At 43.6% G+C, this 23,597-nt stretch overlaps 1 protein-coding gene across 14 annotated transcripts in view; it reads left to right on the top strand.

The window, feature by feature from the left end:
* EPHA5 (EPH receptor A5) overlaps nt 1-23,597 on the top strand; it is a 197,043-nt gene that overhangs the window by 108,777 nt on the left and 64,669 nt on the right. For 7 of the 14 annotated variants that reach the window (XM_074905396.1, XM_074905391.1, XM_074905394.1 and 4 more), the window contains exon 5: nt 4,717-5,052. The exons of 6 other annotated variants lie outside the window; for them this stretch is intronic. In XM_074905396.1, the coding sequence (XP_074761497.1) occupies nt 4,717-5,052 (336 nt within the window). The remainder of the gene's footprint in view (nt 1-4,716; nt 5,053-23,597) is intronic. One more of the 14 variants, XM_074905397.1, reaches the window with a different exon arrangement.

Genomic DNA, 23,597 nt, shown 5'->3' with positions numbered 1-23,597 from the left:
AAGTTTGCATTTCAAAAAGAGAAAGAAAAAGTCTATTCCTGTTGGAGAGATGCTCTTGCAAAGGAACTTGCCCTCGGCAGGTCTCTGCTTTCCTGCAGTAGGGACTCAGTTCAGAATTGGGGCCCTTGAACACTGCGCTTGCATTTCACCAGCTGAAGAAGCACGAAGCTGTTGGAAGGTGTGCTGCAGGGAAGGAGAAGACAGCCTTAGGCAGCATGGCAGTAGCTGGTGCTGTAGGATCAAAGTGTGAGGGGAGAGTCACGCAAGTGCTTCTCAGTTTATTAAATAGATATGCTAGTGTCTCTTGGAGCGGTAGCTAGGGTGGGTTATAGTATGAAAAACTTTGATACCAGGGCTTCTTGATGTCCCTGTTGCCTCTCAACGTGACTTAAAAAATGTAGATAAATGAGCGATGATGAGGTCTGGTGTGGTATTGGGAAATGGGAAGGCAGAGGAGTACTCTGAGCTCTGGAAACACACATAAAATCAGCTTTTCTATGCATGCAGAACCAAAGCCAGGGACTGATAGAGAGTTATGCCAGACTGCAGTGTCCACAGTGCCTCCTGCCCACCACCGGTGCTGTTGCTCTCTACTCCTTCTCAGGATGGAGGGATCCACATCCAGTCTGTCCTGCTGGTGAGTTAGCACAGGGAAGGACCTGCCATCCTGAGGAAGAGCTTTATGCATGCCTGTGATCTAAGTGTAGGGCTGGATTTTCAGAGGCACAAGCAAGCTTGGTGACCAGCTCATGTTAAAAAGAAACAAAATTCCAGTGCCTGTCCACCCCAGGTTTCTGGTGGCATTTGAATCCTGTAGCTAAAGGCTGTAATTTCTGACTGTGGGATTTTTTTATGTTTGTTTTGCTTATTTGTTGGGTTTTTTTAAAGTTTGTTTGGGGGTTTTAATGTTTGGGTAGTTTTTGTTGGTGGGGTTTTTTTTGGGGGGGAGGGGTTGGTGTTTTTTTTTTTTATTTGAAAGCTTACTATAAGCTATTTTAAAGTGCAGGCATGGCGCCTGAAGCTGTATTAGGATATGGCTTGACAGGGTACCAAGTGCTTCTGGGACAGGTGAGCGGTTTAATGCTGGCCAAGGCACTCCTTATGTTGCCCACTGCAAACCCCAGTGCAGCAGTTGACGGTATTGCAGCATCTCTGCTGGCATTCATGCTTACTACCCCTAAAGCAGAGGGGATCATCTGAGCCTTCTCCATGTGCTTCAGTCACCCTTGCTTGCCTTACACATCCTTTTTTGGGATTTTGTCCTAATCCAGCTATATTTGCGCTGAAGGTGATGAGGAGGACCCATGTGCTACCCTAGCTCAGCTTCAGGGGTAGTAAATTTTACAGGGACAGTAAAGAGTAGGTAGTGACACTCATGTTTCAAACCAGTCCAGTCAGATCTGGAAGGGAACATCTCATCGCAAACTGAAACACAAGTGAGACAGACTTGAGTCATGACTGGTAGGAAGATATTGCAAGTTTTTTGTATGTTTTTATTATTTATTACTGTAGAAGTTAATAATATTCATACGATTCCCTCATCTTGAAATCCAGTTAATTTTAGAGAATATATCAATGTCTGTTTTCAGCTCTACACCTGTAAAGTCCCCTTGACAGTGGGTATAGCTATAAAATCACATTTTCCTAATTTAAAGTGAATGCATTTCAGTCCCAAGCTGCGTGAGTCTCCCCACCACTACCAGCATCACTACAGAAAACTAGTTGCTATATCACTGTCAACTGCTCAGTTAAGTACGGGGGGGGAAATACATTTTTATAATTTTTATTTCATTTTTCTAGTTCCTTGAGGATATTTTATAAGTAATGATTGGTAATTTTGAAATTAATAGTGCTGTGATGCAGGCTGAAATAATTATTGAACTCAGATAAAAGAAATGTTTGGTCTTGTTGGGCATTTGAGAATTCTCTTAATATTATTATCTATCAGGAAGTAACTGTGTTTTATTTCTTCTTAACAAAGTAATTCTAGCTTCAGTTCCTTGCACAACATCACTTTAATATGAAAACCTACTTACACCCTTTTTTTTTCCCCTCCTGTCTCTGACAAGTAACCCTGTTGCTGTTCAGAATATCAGGGAAATATTTTTAATAGTATGACACATGGGACAAACTGAAGATTTTATCGTATTTAGTGTAATATTTTACTGGCAAAAAGTTTACAGTTCACTTTATTTTGAGTGTGTACATATATATATATATATTTGTATCTTCAGGGTGATTTCTCTCTTGGGTTATATTTTTAAAGTATGTGTATCAACAAACAACAGCTTTGCTGTCCATCAAGAAAAATACCAATGTCTTTGTCTTCAGAAAGTATTTGCCCTTGTGGTGCAGAAGGGGTGAATCTTACCTGCTTAGGGTATAAAGTAGCAACTTAAAAAAAAAAAAAAAGTTAAAAACCACAGTAAACCAATACCTTTGTCCTTGACAAAAGAAGGTTAGAAATTAAAACAGAACTTCTTAGCAGACGTAGGGCCCCCCTCTTCTGAAGGTAAACCACTGTTTTGTTCTTCCAACTGTGATTTATCAAAGTTTTACTGAAGTGCGGCTTCAGGATTCTTCAAGTAGGTCTTGTTGGATATCTGTCCACTATGAAAAGCCTTTCTCTGAACCCCTGCGAGAATGCTAATTTTATAGGTTATGAAGTCCCACTAACTTCAGAACACTTCCACTGAAGCTGATGTTTTTAAGCCTTCAAGAAGAGCAGATGACTCTTCTGTCCAAAGCAAGTAAAAACCTCTGGTGACTTTACAAAAGTAATAACTTATCCCCCATTAAAGAGATATTGTCCAGTAAGTGTTTCTTGCGCCTGAGTTCTTTATTTTGTCCTAGAATACTGGTAGCAGTAAAAGGGCATTCATCCAGTGAAAGAAAAAATAGGGCAATTTAACTGGTAAAAAACATATAAAAAACCCCTTGAGTGCAATATATATAACTCCACACAGCTCCAGTGATGAATTTCATAGTTTCCATTATATCAGTAGGAGTATGACAGTGCAGAAAATACTTTTGACCTGGGCTGTACCTTGGTGTCATTAGCTAAATAGTGCTGAGTCCCTGCAGCGCAGACTGTGGGCAGCTCGCTTCCTGTTCGTAGGGATCTGAAGCTATCACAGAACAAAACAAATCTTATCTGCCGTTTCCTAAACTAACTTAGCTTTTGTCTTCAACTGCTTTTCCCCTGAAGAAAAAAAAAAAAAAAAAAAATCAGGATTATTTATTTCCTCTGGCAGTGAGTTTCTCACTGAATCAGAACAGCTTGAGTGGAAATCATGACAGTGTTTTATCAGTGTTACCAATTTTATATACTTAAAAAGGGGAATGGGAAAGGGAAATAAAGGAAAATGCTTCTGGTTTATAAAATAGTTTTTGCAACACTGCCTGTTTTAAATAACGAATCGAGTTTAATTATCACAACAAAACGAGGAGATGACAGCCTAAGACAGGCTGTTAAATTCATATGGATTTCTAGGTAGTGAAGCTACCTGTTGGGCTCTTTTCAAGGAACTGCTCATGGGTTTTGACAGCTTCATTCAAACTGAAGGGGAGTGTGTTACCTTCCCTCCTCTACCTCCCTAGGAAAAAACCCAGTCTTTGCTGTATGGCTTCTGGTGGTGTCGTGACTAAAGTCCATCTTGGTTTGATGTGATAAATTTCCCCTTTCTTCCTCATTCATTTAGCATTCCCTGAGCATATAACATGCAAATCTCTTGCATGAGATTCCTGCTTTTCCTTTCACGTTGTCTTCAGGGTGTATCTGCAGCTTGCCCTTCATGTCCCACACAAGTCTGCTAAAACCAAAAAGTTTGCAGCACCTTCTGCAAGTAAGCAGTCTTGAAGGTGTCTCCAGGTGAGCTTTGCTTGCCCAGCTGTGGCCTTTTCCAGCAGGACAAAGGAAAAGAACTTGCCTTTTGCAGGAGCTCTGGTACCTCTGCAGCAGCTGCTCCTCCTTGGATAGCCTTGCCAGCACCACGCTGGCATCCTGAGCAGGGAGGCTTGGCAAAATAAGCAAGCACGGTGTGGCTAACCAACCATGCTGGAGCTTGGCAGGGACCAAGAAGTCTGCTGTTGAGTAGCCAGATATGACCATGTTTCCAGTGGGCCGTGTAGATCACCATCTGCTTTGGGCTACATTGAGCATTTCACTTAGGTGTGATTTGGATGCCCAAGCTTAGGTTTCACTGTTGCCAAGTAGCTGATGGGGAGAGGGGGGTACATGCAGAGGAAAGATTCGGGGTCTGAGTTGAGTACCTAAGCAGCATGAATACCCCAGTGCGCGTCTTTTTTTTAGGACCTAGGGCTAGTTATGGAGTGTGAGGAGGGGGAATCTTGCCCCTGGTGACGCTGATGGTGACTTGGGTAGAGCAAAGATTTGCAGCTCCCTTCACAGCAAGAGCAAGGAGAGCACCAAAGGCAATGCCCTGGGCTGGAGTGCTCCTCCTGTTGTGTTTGAGCCAGCCCCATGTCTTGGCCTCTTATGCAGGTGGCTGCATCCCAACACAGACTCCTTGAGGTGAGGTGGGAGTGCTCAAAACAAATCCCTATTTTCCCAGTTCTTTGGGTGCTGCTACAAATGGTCCTGTACTTTTTGGCACGTGAGCAATGGGGCATCTCTTTTCAGCCTAGAGAGTTGTAGAGAGCAGGATGACTGATAATACTGTTTTTACCATGTGTTTTTCTCACTTTACAAACCAGGACCCCCCTCTGCTCCTCGGAGTGCCATCTCAAATGTTAACGAGACTAGTGTCTTTCTGGAATGGATTCCCCCTGCTGATACTGGTGGAAGGAAAGATGTGTCTTATTATATTGCATGCAAGAAGTGCAACTCACACTCAGGTCTGTGTGAGGCGTGTGGCGGTCATGTCAGGTACCTCCCCCAGCAAACCGGCCTGAAAAACACCTCTGTCATGATGGTGGATCTGCTTGCTCATACAAACTATACCTTTGAAATTGAGGCAGTGAATGGAGTGTCCGACCAGAACCCCGGAGCCCGGCAGTTTGTGTCTGTAAATGTAACCACAAACCAGGCAGGTAAGTGGATCTTCAACCTGGGGAAATGTCTGGGGTGGGAGCCCAAGCCAGTCAGACCTGGTGCCGACCTCCCTTTGAAATGGGTGGAAGTCCACAGCATGGAGGGCTGGACTGTGGCCTCTTGAAATATGTGGGGGGTGGGGGGGGTGGTTGTGTCTCATAGCTTATAATTACTGCAGCCTTCAACATGTTTCCTTCCAGCAGGACACACTTTTAGGATTTGTGGCTTTTTCCTTTCACACTAAGCTGCTTGGAGATCCCTCCACTTCTTTGCATAAACAAGAAAGAAAAAAAAAAGTGGCCTCTCCTGCTGGGAAAGGGAAATTTCTAAAAGTTTGTTTTGATTCCAAATGCTGATGGTTAAAACGTCCTGACTTTGCAAACAGTTACCCTAAGAAAATTGTTTTGAGTGACTTTAGGAAATCTAATTCCTCTTCTGCACTGTGATGCTAAAGTGACTGGGTTCAGGCTGGTGAGATATGGCACATTGTCAGTGCTTCTCCAACAAGGTAGGGCGGAGATGTCACTGCATACTATGTCCTTGGTTTTGCACCATACAGGCAGAGATCATGTAAACTAGTTTGTTCCTTTGTCCAGGGCTCAGATCTGTCTGCCCTTCATTTGCCCAGCAGTTGAAAAGAGCTGTCACCTTGGGCGCAGGCACGAAGTTGCTGTTGTACCCTGTCATTTGGAGGTGTGATGGGAGGCAAAAACATGATCACATCTCCTTCCGTGCACATCAGCACACCAGGCACATCACACGGCTTCTGTAAGCCATGCAGATTTTTCTGTCCTTCTCTTGTCCCTCATGCTCTGTGTTTTAGGGTCTCTCCCTCTGCCTACCTGGCTTGCTTCCTGCCACTTAATCCAGGGCTCCCTAGTGGCATGTGTCTTCCTTCCAGGAATGTGAACCAGTGGCATTTGGGACTGTAAGGGCTGCTGCCAGATCATCAGAGCCACCTCCTGCCTTCTCCTTACAGACAAGGTTTAGCCAGGAGACCTGGAGTCGTATGCAGCATAATAGCTAGATGGAGATTGGCAAATCCTCACTGCAGAGCAGAAGAATGCTAGCTGGAGCCGGGTTGAATTTCATTCCTGCTACCCAGGTGTACATACGTGGGCTTGGAAGCCAGCAGCAAGGGAGTGCAATTGTATCGCACTTCATCAGATACTTGTCCTGGTAATTAGACTGGGTTGTTGAAGTGTTGGACAAATTGTTCGGCTATATCTCAAGGAGAGGAAATAAAGGCATGCTGGGGTTGCTGCTGATGGATGTGGCAGGAAATATTCTGGAGAAGGATCAGTGGATGGCAGTATGCCACCTGTTGAAGGCACCTGTTTAATGCAGATCAGTGGGTGTCATGGTCCTAATGCTGTTTACTGTTTTCCCATTGTGAAGGCTGTTGCCAGTAACTGTTGCTGGAAAAAGTATACTTTCCTGTTAGTGGGTTTGCATTAGTATTTCATTGCTGACATTGGATTTTCCCTGATGTGCGGAGCTAAATCCACATAAACCTCAGTAAATGTAGCTGCACCAGAGGAGATGATACATTGCTGATCAGTGCAGACTGTGAGGAAATGGTCCTGATTTGTGAGTTATGTCCCAAACTCCCCATAGTTGCAGCAAGATTTATCCATGTTGCTGCCTTCCTGTGTATCAGGCCAAGAACCACCCCCTTGCACTGTTATCGCCTCCAGCCTTGTATTGAGAGGTCCATTATAGGAAATGGTAGACCTGTGATGAGCATGGCTCATGCTAAGGACACAGGTGGGTAAGTGTAGCTTCTGGGCAGTCTCACTGTTTACCCTGGTGGAGCCGCAGTCAAGGGAGATACTAATGGATCAAGCCACAACTGTTTAATTCACTGTGTGGTGTTGAAATTGCATCTGTATGCTCTCATGTTTGATCCCACAGGACGCTGAATCAAACCCCTGTCCAAAGTGAGGAGTGGTGACTGTATTTTGTTGTCTCTTTGACTGGTTCCACCACTCATTCAGGAGGAGAACCAGGCCTATCTGCTGGAGCTCTAACATCAATTGTGCTTTCCAGTAATGTGCTCCTTTGGCATTCCCAGGGGTGATCATCAGTTTGTCCATGCCAGAAATAAAGCATCTGTAGAGGAGAACTTTGCAAATCAGACTAGCTGTGAAGCGTGGAAAGTAGATATCTGTTTTCTTAAGGTGCCTCTGAAAAATGTCCTTCGGGGCAAGTAGTGAAGGTGTGCGGGTGGAGTGGTCCATACCTGGCCATGCCTAAAGTTGCTGGATATCTCTGAAAAAGCCTCACCTTCAGCTATCCTCTCTCATATAAGAACAGGCAGGGCACATGGGGTTTCAGGGAGTCTCAGTCCACTCATCTTCACCCTGAAATTACCACCAGGAGTTGCAGGTCTGGGGCCTCATCCTTTCCCTGTGAAAACACAGGTTTTCTGGTGGTATGATTATATTTTCATGAAGGCTGGTGTAATGAAGTTGAGTCACTAAAGGTAGTGACACAAGGCCAACTGCAGCAATAAGGAGAATTCCTGCTACAAGAACTGCTGGCTGCAGAAAATGAAAAAATTGCATGCTGTGGGCTAGGTCTGCCTGCTGGAGTCCTGCTGGCAGGTATTCACTAACCCAGCACTGCAGAGAAATGCCAGGGTCTGTTTTGTTGGTTTGGTTTTTGTCCGTCCCAAAAAGCCTATGCTAATTTCAGGACTGCAGAGAATGAGCAGGCAGCGGGGTGCTGGGTGCACCACCTCTTCTGTGCATGGGAGCTTTTGACAGCAGAAACTACCTCTGGTTAGGGCTGTTGAAGGGATTGTTTCCTGAAAAAAAATGTGGTTTTCTCCAGAATAATTTGACCCCCTTCCTCTCTCCCCAGTTTAAAATAATGAGAGAAAGAATTGGCACCAGCAATCAGTCTGGCATTTTCAGACTGATGTAATTTTCCTCTGAACTTTTGAAATCAGATTTGGAAATACAGCAAGGAGACAGTAATGTTTTGTGCACAAGAAGAGGCAGATCAGCTTATCTCAGCTAGTGACCCCAGCATGCTTCTGCTCCCTGAGTGCCTGGGGACCTGATGGTCTTTGGGATGGGACTGATTGATGTGGGACACAGGGGCTTTAGGCTCTGCATACAGAACTAGTTCCCTTGTCACTCTCTTTCAATCCCCAAACCTCTGTTGCTTCTGTGGAATTTTTGCAGATGTTTTCTGCTGGAAAAAAACATATCTAGAAAGAGTGAGCAATGCAACAGGCCAGGGGAGGTAGAAAGTGTGCTGGCCTCCATTGTGACTACCCTAGAGCTGCTGCAGGGCAAACGGAGGACCTTATTCCCTTTGGAGGCACATGGGTTGGCCAAAGCGTGGTTCTCCCCTATAGGATTGCTGCAAAGTACACGCCCAAGGGACTTTCCAGCACAGATGGCAGGGAGCCATTTGTAACGTACTCCTATGGCACATTAAAAAGTGTGCCTCGTGCATGTGGGCTGGAGCCCAGTGAATAATTCGTAAGTAACAATGATAGAATTGGGTTAGCCATCCTTTTCTCCTTCATGGTTTTGCTCAAGTTTTCATATGTTTGAGACTGCCACCTATTTAGATGGTTTCCAGAGACCAGTCTGCGTGTGCTGCTAATATTGAAGTTTGCTTTTCAAGTGACAACTGCGTGACGTTTTTTTTTTTCTCAGCGATTTCACGAGGCCAGATGATTAAGTAACGCTGTCACTCCAGACAGAGATGTGCATCTCCCTTGAGGTCTTTTGTCTTATCTGCCCTGTATACAGAAAGCGCCTACCTTGATGTCTTGGTCAGAGACTTGTGTCTAATAATGGGTCCGTAGGGAGCAAACAGTTGTGATTCATGGTTGTCTGTGTGCCTCTTGTATCATCGTAGGAGCACACTGGGAAGACGCATAGTTTAAAACCTTTCTAGGCTTAAAACCTGCCAATAATATTCACTTTAAGCCAGCCTAAGCAGCTGAGCAGTTTTCTTTGCTTTTTGTTTCCAGCATCTCCCACGCTGGGCATGGCTTCAGGCACAGAGCTGGCCTGAAGGTGGGGGGTGTGAGTGGGGCAGTTCTCCTGCTGTCATCCCAAATGCCACAGACTCCTTTACACTTAAAGACCTTCTGTGTGTGTGTTTTCAGAGAAACCTCCTGCCTGTTTTCTGTTTGAAAAGTCAGAGGCCAATGTTCAGTCCCCTTCTGTGACCTGTATGATATTTTTGAGCCTCTTAGGGGTGAAGGGGAAGAAAGATAGTCTTCCTAACTTGCTTTATAACTTCTTTCTTTCAGCTTGCTAACAGAGGAGGAGTTAACATATCTAATGCCTCAAGGAGTCTGCATGCCCGAGGCCAAACCAGAGATACAAGTTGCATGCTGTGGTGCAGCAATGCTATTTAAGCAAAGGTGTTGGAGGACAGGACCTGGCAACCCATATTGCTGCTTGGGAGGCATGGCTAGGTTCTTGCTTGACTAAAAAAACCCACTAGATGCTTGGAGCAGCTGGAAAGCTCTTGGAGCAGGAGTGTGTGCTGAGAGCAGTGATTCTCGCTCTGATTGTCCAGGGTGGGATGCTGCAGTGGTGGGGAGCAAGGAAGAAGGTGTTTTCCTTAGCACTTAGGAGTTACCAGTCTTTGAAAATCAGCCAAGGGCAATTCGGAAAGGGAAACCTGCAATGTAGAGCTTATTGCGATCTTATGTCATCAGCTGCAGGCTCTTAAAAACAGATAGACTACAGCCCTGCACAGCCTGGCAAGAAACATCAGAAAATGAGGTGAGAAGATGGCTCTGCTCAGAAACATGTTTTCAGAGACTGACTGGGAATGGACAGGTTTGAGTCCTGGAAGGTTCAGGGTCCCATTCTTTCAACTTTCAAGTCTCACAAGCTTGTTTAGTTTGGTTTGGGTGGCACACAGCTTGCTTATTTTCTTCAGGGATAACAAAAAATTTCCAAGAGGATGATCCAGTAGATGTAGCATGTTGCATGCACCTCACAAGAGAAGCCAGACTAGTTTTGCAGCTCTACTTTTCAACCAGTACTGCTGACCTAGGGCCCGCAAAAGCTTAAGCAGATGCTTATTTTTGGACAACTCCCTTTCCACAGCCAGGGTGGTGAGCAGGGCTTGCCTGTAAAAACATCCATTGTCACAGTACTTGATCCACTGAGCTGCAACATCTTCCCAGCAATGGTCTGTAGTGGATACCATAGAACGGGTATGAGCATGAGGCAGACACGTACTGATGCTTCCTTAGAGTGCTTTCCCACCTCTGGGGACAACCTCTTTGTGCTTTGTAGCCCTTAATGGATTTTTCTCTCATGAATTTGTTTAATCATTTTATGAACTCCGAGAAAATTTTAGCAGCTGCAGGCAGTCCTATATGAATTCAGTATGTCTGATAGTTTAAGCTGTGCTTTAGATTCATGTTGGTCAGAGAGGAGCTATTAGTGGCATAAATAGAGGGTTTAAGGCTTGCAATTGCCCATCTACTTGGAAAGCACTGTCATTTAGAGATACCGCACTAGCTTCCAGTGTGTTAACACAGGTATTGCAGAATTACCCTAGATCGATGTACTCTTGAAGGCAAAGTGTAATCTCCCATACTACGATGGGCGAATACTGGGGTATTTTAATAAGCAGAGGTAAACTAGGACTTTAAACCTCGGTGCACCCTGCACCGTAGCATGTGGCAGCATGGCTATACCTTGCAGCAGGATCCTTCTGGCTGCGGACACTCATTGTGTGCAGGGAGATGCAAAAATGAGGTATCGAGCTGCCAGTGAGGGTTCAGGTAGGAAGAGAGAATAATTTCATTTGTAAAGTCCCGTACGTATGCTGGTGATCAGCTTCAAGAAGTATTTTGGTTTATTTTTGAAGTGTGGTCACATGTAATCAGAGAATGCAATCACAGGTAGTTAAAAAACAAACTGGCAGATAAAAGTAAAATCTGAAAACCAGTGTTGCACAGAAGGTTTATTGTTTGAAATTTTTTTGTGATGGCCACATTTATTCTGAATGCAAAAGCTTCATCCACTGTCCTATTCCAGAGTTGTGAGTTCACCCCAGCCCAGATGGCTAGGTGTCTGCTACCAAATGAATTATGGATTAGCTGAATATTTTACAGTTTTATTTATAACTCCCCAGTTGGTAATTGCTACTTTTCATAGTTTATTATAAGTCTTTTTGTTATACTTGGACTATTAGAAATACATACTTGAATATTGAAAGAATTCTTTGGAATATGAAAAAAAATCCTCCCAAATTACAATATGACTTTTAGTTAGAGGTCATTTTTATTCTTCAAGTATATGAGACAACCCTGTTGTTGATATATGAGAACATTAAAAGATGAAATGAAAAGCATTTTCCTGCATCTACAGACAGACCTTTCAATTTTGACATGAAATTAAAACGTCTTATTTATAGATGAAAATAAAAATAGTAAGAAATAGTCATCTCCATCCACCCTCCTCCTGTCAAAGGGAAAGAGACAGGCACTGAGGTTCTCATGATGAGATTCAACCAATGACATCTATTGCGTCTTGTGCAGTAGGGAGCAGGTTTTACCATCTCCCAGTGGCAGCAAGACAAATATCTTTATGGTAAAGTGATTAGTCTCCTTCAAAGCATGCTACTTGTGAGGCAGTTGCATGAGCTACAAAAAACAAATGCCGTGTTAGACCTAGGGAAAATTAATCCATGGACTACACCTGGGTGATGCCATGGAGCTGGGTATGAGGGAGCAAGAGCTGCCCAAAATACCCTGCTTGAGGTACTGCAGCCAGCAGGACTGACACTGATTCCTCCCTGACATCCCAGAGCCACTGGGATCACCACCAGCAAGGTAGGCTCAGGCTTGGGGTAAAGTAGCAGAGATTGGGCAGCCTGAATCTAGATTTTGAGGTATATGGAGAGTAAATACTGATATTTTTCAAATAGCATAAAGCAAGATGTGCTGCAATCAGATGTGGTAAGGGCTTCACAAGGTCAGGGCTGTAAGAAACTTCTGTTTTTGCAGAGCACCACTGATGTTACTTTGCATGAGTGATAGTGCTGGTTTAAAATTTTATTTCCCATTTTGCTGGCATATTTTTAAAGAATTGCCAAGTAATCTTATATTAATCTAATTCTAATCACCTTAAAACATAGTCTTTGGGGCCAAGGAGTCTCTTTGTATTGTGCTGAGCACAGTACTTGGCAGAGAGCAAAAGTAAAGCAACTAAAATGGTTTCACTGCCCAGATGACATCAATGTATAGATTTTTTTTCCATGAATGCAGCTTCTGAATTTTACTGCTAATAAAATCCTCTTCAACTCTTTAGTCTCAGTCTGCAAGCTGATAATTCCTTTGTCTGATATGTTATTTCTCTGATTTTAGCATTAAAGGTAGTTTTACATTTTTAACACCCTGCATAGATGATACTTCCGATAGTGCTCTTAAGACACCAGGACTCAAAAATAGCCAAAAAAAGAATGTAAAAATACTTCCAGTGCTGTTAGAGAAATAGCAGGGGACTCATAGGCATTTAATAAATGTCCCACTTGCTCTCTGGCTGCAGCTTCTTTACAGTACCAAGTAAGCTCTTTATAGCAATCTCCCACAAAAATTAAAGACAACAGTGGCCAGGGTAGTTTGAAACATTTTTGTTTCAGTAATTGTGCATTATGTGAGTTGTGCTATAGAAACACTGCTCAGGGTATAGTGACTTCAGAGGGCATTTCTCCTTTACCATGCAACTATCAAGCTGATAATGAGTTTGAACGAGCATGGAGGTATAAGTACGCACATGGCAGCATGAACATGTTTGTGTGTGTATGAACATGCAGGGGACATGCCAGGCAGGAGACGGAGGTTACCAACCTTTGTTTTCTGTGGATATCTGTGACAGCTTTGTAAAGCTGACATGGCTCAGCTGCCTTTCACTCTTGCTGCTCTCATACCAAATTGCATACTAGCCAGGACCAGGTTCAAAGAGGGTGGTGCTCTGTGCTGCAAGGACAACCGATGGTTTTCTGGCCCTGGTTTCCTCCTGCCTGCTTTCTTTTGCCTTAAGCCTGATCACTCCTTTAATACACACTTTGTAATTTACCTGTTTATTTGTTAATTTGGTCAGACTTTTTTCCCCTTGGTTGCTGATTTGCCTGGTGGCTGCACCCATAGAGCAGGATAGCTTCTGCATCTCGCAAAGGATTTTGCTATGTCCATACCGAGCTCCAGCTCACAATGTGCGTGAATTACAGGTTCCTGATCAGTATTTTACAGTATCAGGCTGAAATGCTTTTCTCCCCTGGATTGCTTATTATCAGAGAGAGGTGTGTTTCAGCAAGACTTGGAAGGTTTCTTCACATCTTTTACAGTTGCTGTTACAGTGTACTTCACCGGCAAACCCCTTGCTTGTTCCTCAAAAGACGTCTGAAATGCTACTGTTAGCACTTGTATTTCTTGCAAAGGGTTAATGTAATAGCAGTAGTAGGGCTGGCTAGTGCTTTATCCCACCCAGCTTGCTGCCCCTCCTGTTCTTGCTGTGGGGGGACAATGACTGGAGACCCAAGAGCAGTTCTGAGGAGACAGACAGCCCAGCAATAAACCGTATTTCTTCCACAGCAGCTGGGCCAAAGTTCAGCTACATGCAAATAGTACAAAAAGCTCAAGAGTTGGAAGGCTTTGATTAAAGCACACTTCAGATGTGCTCATTTACCGATGTGGTGGAATGCTTTCTGCATCTCACAGTCCTGGAGGAACAGCCCTGATCAAAGCGAGTAACTAATGGGATTTCTGACTAGGTCAGTACAATAGAAATCACTGGAAGGAAAGCATTATTATTTATTTATTTTCCTGCATCTTCAGTCTTGATAATTTTTAAGAATATGGGGTCTGATCAAAAGGCCTTGGATGAATCAATGCGGGACACCCACTGGCTATGGCAGCACTGGGCAGGGGTTTTTCTTCTGCAGTGCAGCAAGCCAGGATGATGCATTGCTCTTTGCTGAGAGGTGCTGAGCACGCTGGCCTGATCCTGTAAGTGCTTTGGCCTGAGCAAGCCTTGGACAGAACGCCGCTCCACGAAAATTGATGGAAAAATTTACAAACACTGTTACACATTTGGCGTAGGGGTGATGGACAAGTCAAGGAGTAGAAGGGGTATTACTCCTGACCCCTTAGCTCTGCAGGGCCTTTGACAGACAGGTACAAAGATGTCTCAAAAGCAAATTTGTGGAATTAGGTGGAAAATGCCAGTGGAGGGCACCAGCACCTACTCACTGCCTTCCTGGGAATACATATCACAATTGCCCACTGTGCTGCTTCATCCTGCTGTTCAAAACTTGTGCATTTTTTCTCTGTGCCCCTAAATGAGATGAAAGGAAGCAGTGTTGAATCTGGTAAAAGCAGAAAACTGGACTTGCCCTCCCTTCTTAAGTTTGCAAGGGTTTACAGGACCCTGCATGCAATTCCTTCATAGCTTCTTCCCACCTTTCTGCAGTCTGCCTCATTCCAAGGAGTGAAAGTGGTGCTCAGCCAAGTAGATTATGAATTGTTCTGTCTCCTGAGTTGTCTTTCACACAGTTCAGCATTAGCGTGGCTTGTTACAGGGGGCTGATGTGCACTGCAGTGTTACCCTGTCATCTCTAGGGCTCTGCCTTCCCTACAGTGGGTTCCTGCCTTGGATCATTAAACCACGCAGCTCTGTGGCTCTGCCTTGTTCTCCTGAGGGATGGCAGCAGAAGCATGAAATCGTGCACTGACCTTGCCGGAGACTTATGGTGTGAGCCTCTAAACACCTGGCCATGCAAGGACAGTTTCCACAGAGAGGTGCTCTCACCCAGTTCAGTAAACTGGAAGACAATTGTCGCAGAAATGACTGAGTTATTTAATTTATTGTACATCTCTCTGTACCAGGTGCAGTTTGGTCCCTGCAAGGAGATGGGAAGGAGCTGGAGGATGACTGGGCAAGGATGCACATGAGGGCACAGACCCATCTCTGCCTTTTCCAAAATTGCAGACAGCAACTAGCAAAGCAGGGTGTGCATGAAGGACAAAGTGCCCTGTGCTTTCCACAGAGGTGATGCATCAAACCCTCTGCTACATGTTGGCTGAGGCTTCGAGGAGGACTTCTGCCAGAGTCAGATAGCCTTGTAGGGCTTTGAGTGCTATTTGCAACCCCTGCAGAACATCTCTATAAAACAAAACAAATCACCATAAAGTAGTCAGGCAGTTGATAAGTACTGCTTGTGCTCAAATAACAATTGTGCATCTGTCGTGGCCTCACACTGTTCCTGTATCTTCTGATATTAGTCAACGCGTGATAACTGCTGTTTTAAATTCAGCTTGTACAAGCATCCAGTTCTTCATTTAGGACAAAATATGGAAGGGAACTACAAGATCATTATGCAGATGAATTCAGTAGATAAATGCAAGTTGGCTCCACTTTCTTGTATTGAGACCTGATGGATATGGCAGCATTAGAAGGGGTGCCTAATGTCAGTAAATTGCTATTTCATTGCCTACAACTTTCATCAGGGAGGTTTTTCAGGCATCTGGTTTGTTGATGGGGAAACTGAGGCACGAAGGTGCAGTGTGACTGGCTAGAGGGCACATACCAGGGCTGGAACTCCTCTTGCTGCTCCTCTCTCCCTACTGAGCCTTTCCCCTAGGGCTGGAGCCCTGAGCTGCATTGGAGATGTTTCCTGACCTGTTTGCCAAACTGACTATGAGTAGATAAGAGAGGCTGGTCAGAGTCCACTACAGATAGGCTGATGGGTGGGTTTTGAGTTTGTTGGGGTTTTGTTGTTTTTTTCTGAATTGGTTTCAGTATTACTGTGGTTTCACTTTCACTGCAGCATGAAAAATAGAAATGTCAGTCAACAGTGTATTTATCCAAAGTGTTTAGTGAGGTAAAGTATGCTGAATAGCAGCTAGGGGAGAAGTGTGGCGTGGGGTCGGTCTCTTGTTCTCAAGTCTTAATTGCTATGGTGACAGTTCCGTTTTTCCCTCTTTCACACCATCAGTCAGGAAAGACAATCTTTGATCCAAGTCCAGCTGAGTGCAAGGTATTGCCTGCAGTACATTTAATTGTTGAACTGTGCTTTGGCTGCTAAAACCAGAGCCGTTAATAACAGGACAGTGTCCATTCCAAGGGGTTGCAAATCCTAGTGCCCAGACGATTAAATGTAACTAAAATCCCAATCCTTTTGACTTTCTGTCCAGCAGAAGAGCAATTACTACCTCTTCAGTAAATAAGTTGGGCTTTATTTGGCCTTTGGCAGTTATAGTATTTAGAGTGACTTGGCAACTATTCACTGATGAGGGTCCAAAAAAAGCACTTAACAAAATCAAGTGATAGCAGGATAGCAGTAATGAAGTGCTAAAGACCTGACACTTTGTTTATCCTCTTGAGAGTTTAGCAGGGATTTCAGTGGCTCCTCGCGGTTTCTCTGCCTTTCTTAACTTTTGAATCTGGATCATGAGACAGCATCTACCAGAGGGTGGTGAGGGGCCTGCCTCCCAGCCAGGGGCATCGCTGCACAGGGCTGTTTCAGGCTGTCCTACCCTGGGATGCAACGGTCTGAGGTCACGCAGCCCTCAGCTCCCCAGTCCCAACGGCTGAGCCCCACGCAGGTGCCTGAGGTGCTGTGCTGGTGGTTTGATGGGAGAATATCCAAATATCTGAAGTATGAGGCTGTTGAGTCTCCTGCCTCTGTGTCTCTGGCTCCAGCTACTCTGCCTCATAGAAGTAATGATGTACTTCTGGGGACGAGGCACACGTGGCTCCTAAATCATTGGACCCTGGAAGGTCTATGCCCTTTTCCATAGCAGGAGAGATTTGGTCCCACATCTGGAGCAGTGCTCTGGTATGCACAGCAGCCACCTTCTCCCTTTGCCAGGTGGGTGCTTGAAAACTTTAGAGATGCCTCGAGTCAGACGTTTTTATAGCTGCCATTTGGCTGAATCTTGGAGTGTTTTCCTCCCCGAGAGAAGCAGCAGCTATTTTTCACAGACCAAATGAAGCCACCTGTTGGGTTAACAGGGCTTCGTTCAGTCCCTGGGCAGCCCTACACAACCTTTAGGGCCCAAAGGAGTCTTTGAAGTACCATTGAATTTCATTGTTAATGTCTCAGTCATTTACCCTGAATGGAAGAGGGTATTTTTTTTTTCACTTGCAGGCATGAATAAACTCTCTAGGTTGCAGGAAATAATCCCTCTTAAAGGAGAGTTAAAAGCACTGTCTTTTAATATAAGATGGGAGGAAGCAAGAAAAAGGAAACAGTTAGTAGCTGTGCCTAGGACTGCTCTAGCTCTTCTCAAAAGCACTGAATTTTGTTCAGTCATTAGAAACAGAATAAATCAGATGAAAGGAAAGGAATTGATGATAGGGTGATACATGTGTCAGAGAAGGGGAGGGAATGGCAAAGGAAAAGCACATAATGCAGGTGGCTTTAATTACGTGGAAGGTGGGAAGATTGACTTCCCTATCCTGAGCGGGCTGTGTGAGAAGATACATTAGTCTATATTCTAACAGGGGTTGATGAGGGCTTCTCGAAGATGTTAGTAGTTACTTGGAAGAAAAAAGGTGCACTCACTGGCAGTATTTATGAGAGCTTTAATTACATTTCACAGACTGAGTTCCAATTAGAAGGGAAGGGGGGGAAAAAAAGAGGAAATGAAAGATGTACAGCATGTGTTTAAAAGCATGGTGATAAATCTATGGCTAAGGATAATGGTAAACAAGGTAGCTGTACATTATGGCATCATTTGCACACTTACATTTCTAAGTGTTTATTCTAACTTCCACCCACCCCCACCCCCCCCATCACAAGCAAAATGCTCATAAAGGGGTCAAACACAGGCCTCCGTTACTCATCTTCCAAGATGGAAGGCAAAGATCATTTGCAATTGCTGTGGTACAAGGCTATTACTTTTTTTTTTTTTTTGCCAAATCATTAACTGTGTCATAAAACAGCACTCCAGAAAAGGCAGACAGAGACAGATCGCAACATTTGTCTCTGTGCTCACATGAACAGTGGAAAAATATTGCTATCATTAGTGCATCCTTTCACATTGTGTTTAATGCTGCAGGTTCCCACACTTAGAATCACAAAATGGTTTGGATTGGGTTTGCATTATCTTTGTTATGTTCTAACCTAAGCAGCTTCATACCCAGATGACCATGATGTCTGTTTATTTTAATGTCAGGAGGTAACACTGAAAGGAGAGATGTATAAACTGCTCAGCACTGGCTTAATTCTCTTCTCACTGTAGTCAACCAGGGACTTTGCCATTTACTTCACGGCAAGGATGGTACCTCCATGTCTGAGTGGCTTTGGCACAACTCTCTTATTGCATCCCTCTCATGTGCCTCAGAAAGAAGCTTTTCTGTTGTCTTTACTTGTGGTGTAAGCTGTTTGCCAGTATCTCCGCAGGCGATGCAGGTAAGAGATGTGTTTTGCCTAATGACATTGGCATTGGGCACTGGGAATACCTTGGATCTTCCAGTATTGTTAATTAAAGTAAAGGTAAGTCTGCAAACAGTTCATGACAAACACTGAAGTTCTGGCTGGAGAATTGCAGGAATTAGCTAGTGAGATTGCTTTCATTTCAGATAACATCATTCCTCCCACTGATTAATAAAAGGGCTAACAACGTTTCTTAGTAGTGGTGAAATGGCTGTAGTGAAGCCCTGACAGTACTTCAGCAAATGGAAATTTTTGCATCTGTAATTCCGTGATCACACTTGGGAAGTTAAAATGGATCAAAGGAGAAAACTCCCTTTTCTTTGGTTATGTTGAAACCAAAATCCTTGTTTATTTAAAAGTAGCGATGTCAGGAGTAAGGTATGATGGAGTATAATTGCAAAATTCTTATTTGGTAATTAGTATCTTGCAGCCATCTTAATGCTATTAAGAAACAGGCGTAATTGCATGTAGGATGTGTATATTTATCACGGGAGCTGACACTTCAGACCGTTAGGAAGTATCTGTAGCTTTGCTGTATGCTGCACATAGATTAATCTAGTTTAGGAGACTTCAGAGCCTGTCAGAGAGATGTTCCCATCATCCAAGCGGTGGTACCATCAAGTGGTAGGGGAGCATTTGGAGAGGCACCAGATGTTTCCCCTAGCCCTGCTACAATAACGTTGTGGGTCCCTGATATTTATGCATTTCCAGAGATTTCCCTGTTGCTGGCTTCAGTATTCACCACTGCCTGTTTTATATAGACATGTAAAAGAACAAAAAAAAAAGGTGAGGGCCAGGAGGGAGTAGTGTTCATCTCCATTTGAGCTCTGTTGCACAGGATATTTCTGAACATGGACCTGCTCGAGCAGTTCCAGAGGAGGATACAGAGATGATGGGGGCTGGAGCACCTCCCCTGTGAGGACAGGCTGAGAGAGTTGGGGGTGTTCAGCCCAGAGAAGGGAAGGTTCTGGGGAGACCTTATACCGGCCTTCCAGTACTGCAAGGGGGCTACAGGAAAGATGGGGAGGGACTCTGCCTCAGAGAGTGTAGGGATAGGATGAGGAGTAACAGCTTTTGACTGAAAGAGGGTAGATTTAGATTAGATGTAAGGAAGAAATTCTTTACTATGAGGGTGGTGAGACACTGGAAGAGGTTACTCAGAGAAGCTGTGGCTGCCCCCTCCCTGGCAGTGTTCAAGGCCAGGTCGGACGGGGCTTTGAGCAACCTGGTCTAGTGGAAGGTGTCCCTGCCCATGGCAGGGGGGGTGGAACTAGATGATCTTTAAGGTCCCTTCCAACCCAAACCATTCTGAGTGTATGAAACCTGGACTCCTGGGAGCTTCTGGGGAGAGGCTTGCCTATGAAATAACCCTAGCCACATATCACAGGTACAGGGCTCTGCAGCCCTAAATGAAAAAATTGTTGTTGGGGTTTAACCATATTCTCTTGTCAGCCCATCAAAGAAAGTACAGGTGGAAGCAGCTTATTGCAGAAATAAGCAAGACTGAAAATCATGACTAGGAATAAGACAGGAACAACTTGCCAGGGGAAGAGGATTTTCAATAAAAGATCATCAGAAGCAGCTCAGCACTGAGGGCTTTTTAATTAAATGTGTTTGGGAAAGGATGGACAAGAAAGATCTCAGGGGAGAGATTGTTTCAGACACAGGACTAAAGCTGCCATCACACAGATGAGGTTGTACGCTCTTCAGCAGAACATGTTAACTGTGAACCCCGTGGTGCTTTGTGAGGGATGTGAAGGTCCCGTCCTCACATTTTACAGGCTCCGAGAGAGTGATTTTTCCCATGATCACCCAACAAACATTTCAGCAGCAGGATGAGGAAGATACCAAAAATCACCAGGGTCTGGTGGCACTGTGCTTCACTGGAGTCAAGGTTGAGCCATAAAGTTAACTTAGTTTATTTGTGTCATCCCCTTCTGCCCCATATTTCTTGACTGCTTTTTAGTGCTCTGCACAGGAATACAGTGTTAGAGATTGGATCTTCATGTACATCTGAGTCCTTCCTGATGAGAACTGCTGAACAGTACAAGACCATAGGTAGACTCTTTTCTGAAGTGGAAGACTAAAGTTTTTCTGTGTTAATGTTCAGCTGACCATAGGTCCAAATGGTCTTCTGTTTCATTCATTGAAACAAAATTCAGTAACTAATTCAGTACCTGGAGGGATATATTTTGCTTCCCATTTCCTTAGCGGATCGAATTCTTGTCTTAGTTGTATGTAAGGTACTTCTGATGAAGCTGATGAGTAGTCTCTCATGCAGACAAATGTGAGGTATGGCCTGATGTCTCAGGTAGATTTGATCTTCCCACTTTTTCATCTGATGTCTTCACAGATGCTGCTTGTGTTTCTGTTCGGGCTCTAGAAATCTTGGCTCTAAACATAAATTTTTCCCCAGGGTGTTCAGAAAGCGAGATTCTCTGGTGCATGAAAGTATAATTATTTGATTTTCATTCTTTTAACAATTCAGTGTCTTACAAAACTGTGCTTTTTTCCCACAATTTCCTGAAAATCTCTTTGCCCAGGTCATTTAGTATATAGTCATAGTATATGATTTAACATGCCTTACTGAGGGAAAGATGAAGCAGAGAGCATCAGATTTATTATTGGGTCAATGACAGAGATATTTTTTGGGTTCCCAGAGCTTTATCATAGTGACCATCCTGGGTCTTGTCAGTAAAGAGATGATCTTGAGAATTAGATCACTGAGATTATAATATACTGCTGTGTTAGACAAGATTCATGGTTGACAGAGGATATGGCATTTAATGGCCCTTTTAAATGTCACATCCAGGCTTTAAAGGCCATAGTCTCAGAATAAACAAAAGAGAACCAGCTAGCTCCAGCAGCTTTAGAATGAGAAGCGCCCCAGTAATGCCTGTGGGAACTTAAGGTCCATATTATGAAGCAGTTACAAGACTAAGTGGCCACTGGAAACCATGCAAAGATGATAGTGGTGTCTTGCTTGAGTTATGAGGTAAGATGTGCCTATGCGATCAGCATGCCTTTTATTTAGCAGGAAAAAGAAGTAAGTAATATGAAGTTCTTATCAGAGTGATGCACAAAAAGTTAGACAGGCGTTAACGGCTCAAGTAATTTTGGTTGGAGTACAATAAATAAAATGATTGTGTACTGCATGAAGTAACGTATGTCTCTTCAAGAAGTTGCTTGGCAGCTGTATGACTGGATGGGATTTTTTTTTTTCTTTTTTCTTAGCTATGTAACATTTTGAGTGGATGGTAACACTGGGAAAAATGTATTTCCACTTTTCTCAGATGCATTCATCACTGGTAGGAAAAGGCCCATGGGAGGGTAATCCATGGAGCTGAATTCTGTACGCTTAGTGCTGTATAGTATAAAAATACGTGTGGACAGTTCGCACTGATCAGATGTGAAAGTTCAATATCTTCAGGCTTTTTAAAATCAGGTGGTTTTATAATTTTTATAGACTGATAAATGTTGCCAAATTGCTTGAAAATTCACTGGCAGTCTTCAAGGGACATTCAACTTTAAAAAACACAGTTGAAGCATACATCCTTACTTAAAGCTTTTCTTGTGTTTTTTTCTGGATGACTCATGGAAGTGTGCATGTGTGTATATCTATATTTAAAAGTGTCCTTTTCTGTTTTGTTTTTCAGGTTCTCAGCAAGTAACTGTTGTGTTGATTTTTTTTTAATACTTTTTGTCTTCAGTACTAATTTCTAGAACAAAGTTCTGTTATCTCTTAAAATTTTTTTTTTTTTTTTAACCAAGTTTACCCCCTTTTTCAAATTGTGCCCTTTGTTTACCCAAGCAGACATCACTATTAGATATGACTGTGGTTTTGTAATTAAGGACACAGGGCCAGATGGGCAGTACTCCAGCAAGTCACTGCATGGTGAATTTTGGTAATCTGCCCCCAGGGGTGAATCATTATTGATTTAAAGGAAGATGAAAACTCAGTGGTGTTTTGTGGGAGGGCTAAATTATCTCTTCTGGCCTTAAAATCTAGGGATATTGATTTAAAATTGATTATCTTGGTTTACTTGCTGCCTATAAATTTGCAAACTCAAGTTAAATGAGCATAAAACATGTTCAGGTTGAGTCCAGTGTATTTGTACAGAGTTTTAACTAAATCATTTTAAAGATTGCTCTTTTTATTAAGCCCGCTTAACTGTGTGTACTGCTCTGAGTACTTCTCATTTTTGGGGGGAGCAGTCTAGCAACATTTGAATACCTCACTGTAATTGAATCCTGGTGCAAACCTGTCTTTTTTTATTCTTGCATTCACTGCAGTGACCTTGATAATGTGAATGCGTCACCTTCGCTACTCCTTGGAAGGCAGTCCTGTAAAAACAGGATCAATGATGTGCATTGCTAGGATCTTGTTTTCAATACCTATGAATTAAAAACAGTTAGAGATAGTTAATGGGCTTTCCCCTTGTATGGAAGAGGGGGGGAATAAACAAAGGAGAACAGAAGCTGAATTGTTTGAGAGGAGGAAATCTCTGTTTTGTTTCTGCCATAGGTTAGGGATGATCATTTATCGTGTCAGAAGGCGGAGAAGCTAATACACCCCAGAATCTACATGTAGTTATTTAATCATCCTGCCTGATGCATAACATTAATCATTCACATTTTTAATGCCACTTACTGTTATCATCTCACATTTATGCAGGGCACATTTAAGGAGAGAAAAGTCATCCTGATAGGCAATGTCCCAGGGAATAGAATAGTGGAGAAACCCATAGGGTTCAATTTCTGGCTCTTCAGTCTAAGTAGCTTGAGCCTTGGCCTCATGCAGAAACTTGTACACGTCTGATCTTGAGATGACAGCCCAGTAGATAACTGAAGTCATCATCTGAAGAAAAACTTTAATGAACTCCCACCTGTACTGGGTGGGTAGCCCTCAGTTGTGCTGTCAACTGCTTTTTTCCAAGAGCAAGTGGGAGCTAACATCATCACAGACCTGTGAAGGATGCAGGCAAATGCCTGTGAGGAGCTGGTATTTATGAAGTAAGCTCTAGTAGCCACCACATCCTGTCACCTACCTGCCTTGTTTGGACTACTTTCAACCATCTTCAAGGTGCAATTTCAGCCAGCCACTGGA

The sequence above is a fragment of the Athene noctua genome, chromosome 4 (genome assembly GCF_965140245.1).
Source record: "Athene noctua chromosome 4, bAthNoc1.hap1.1, whole genome shotgun sequence".
Classification (NCBI taxonomy): domain Eukaryota; kingdom Metazoa; phylum Chordata; class Aves; order Strigiformes; family Strigidae; genus Athene; species Athene noctua.
The sequence above is the reverse complement of the archived record's forward strand: the minus strand, read 5'-3'. Positions and strand labels throughout refer to the sequence as shown.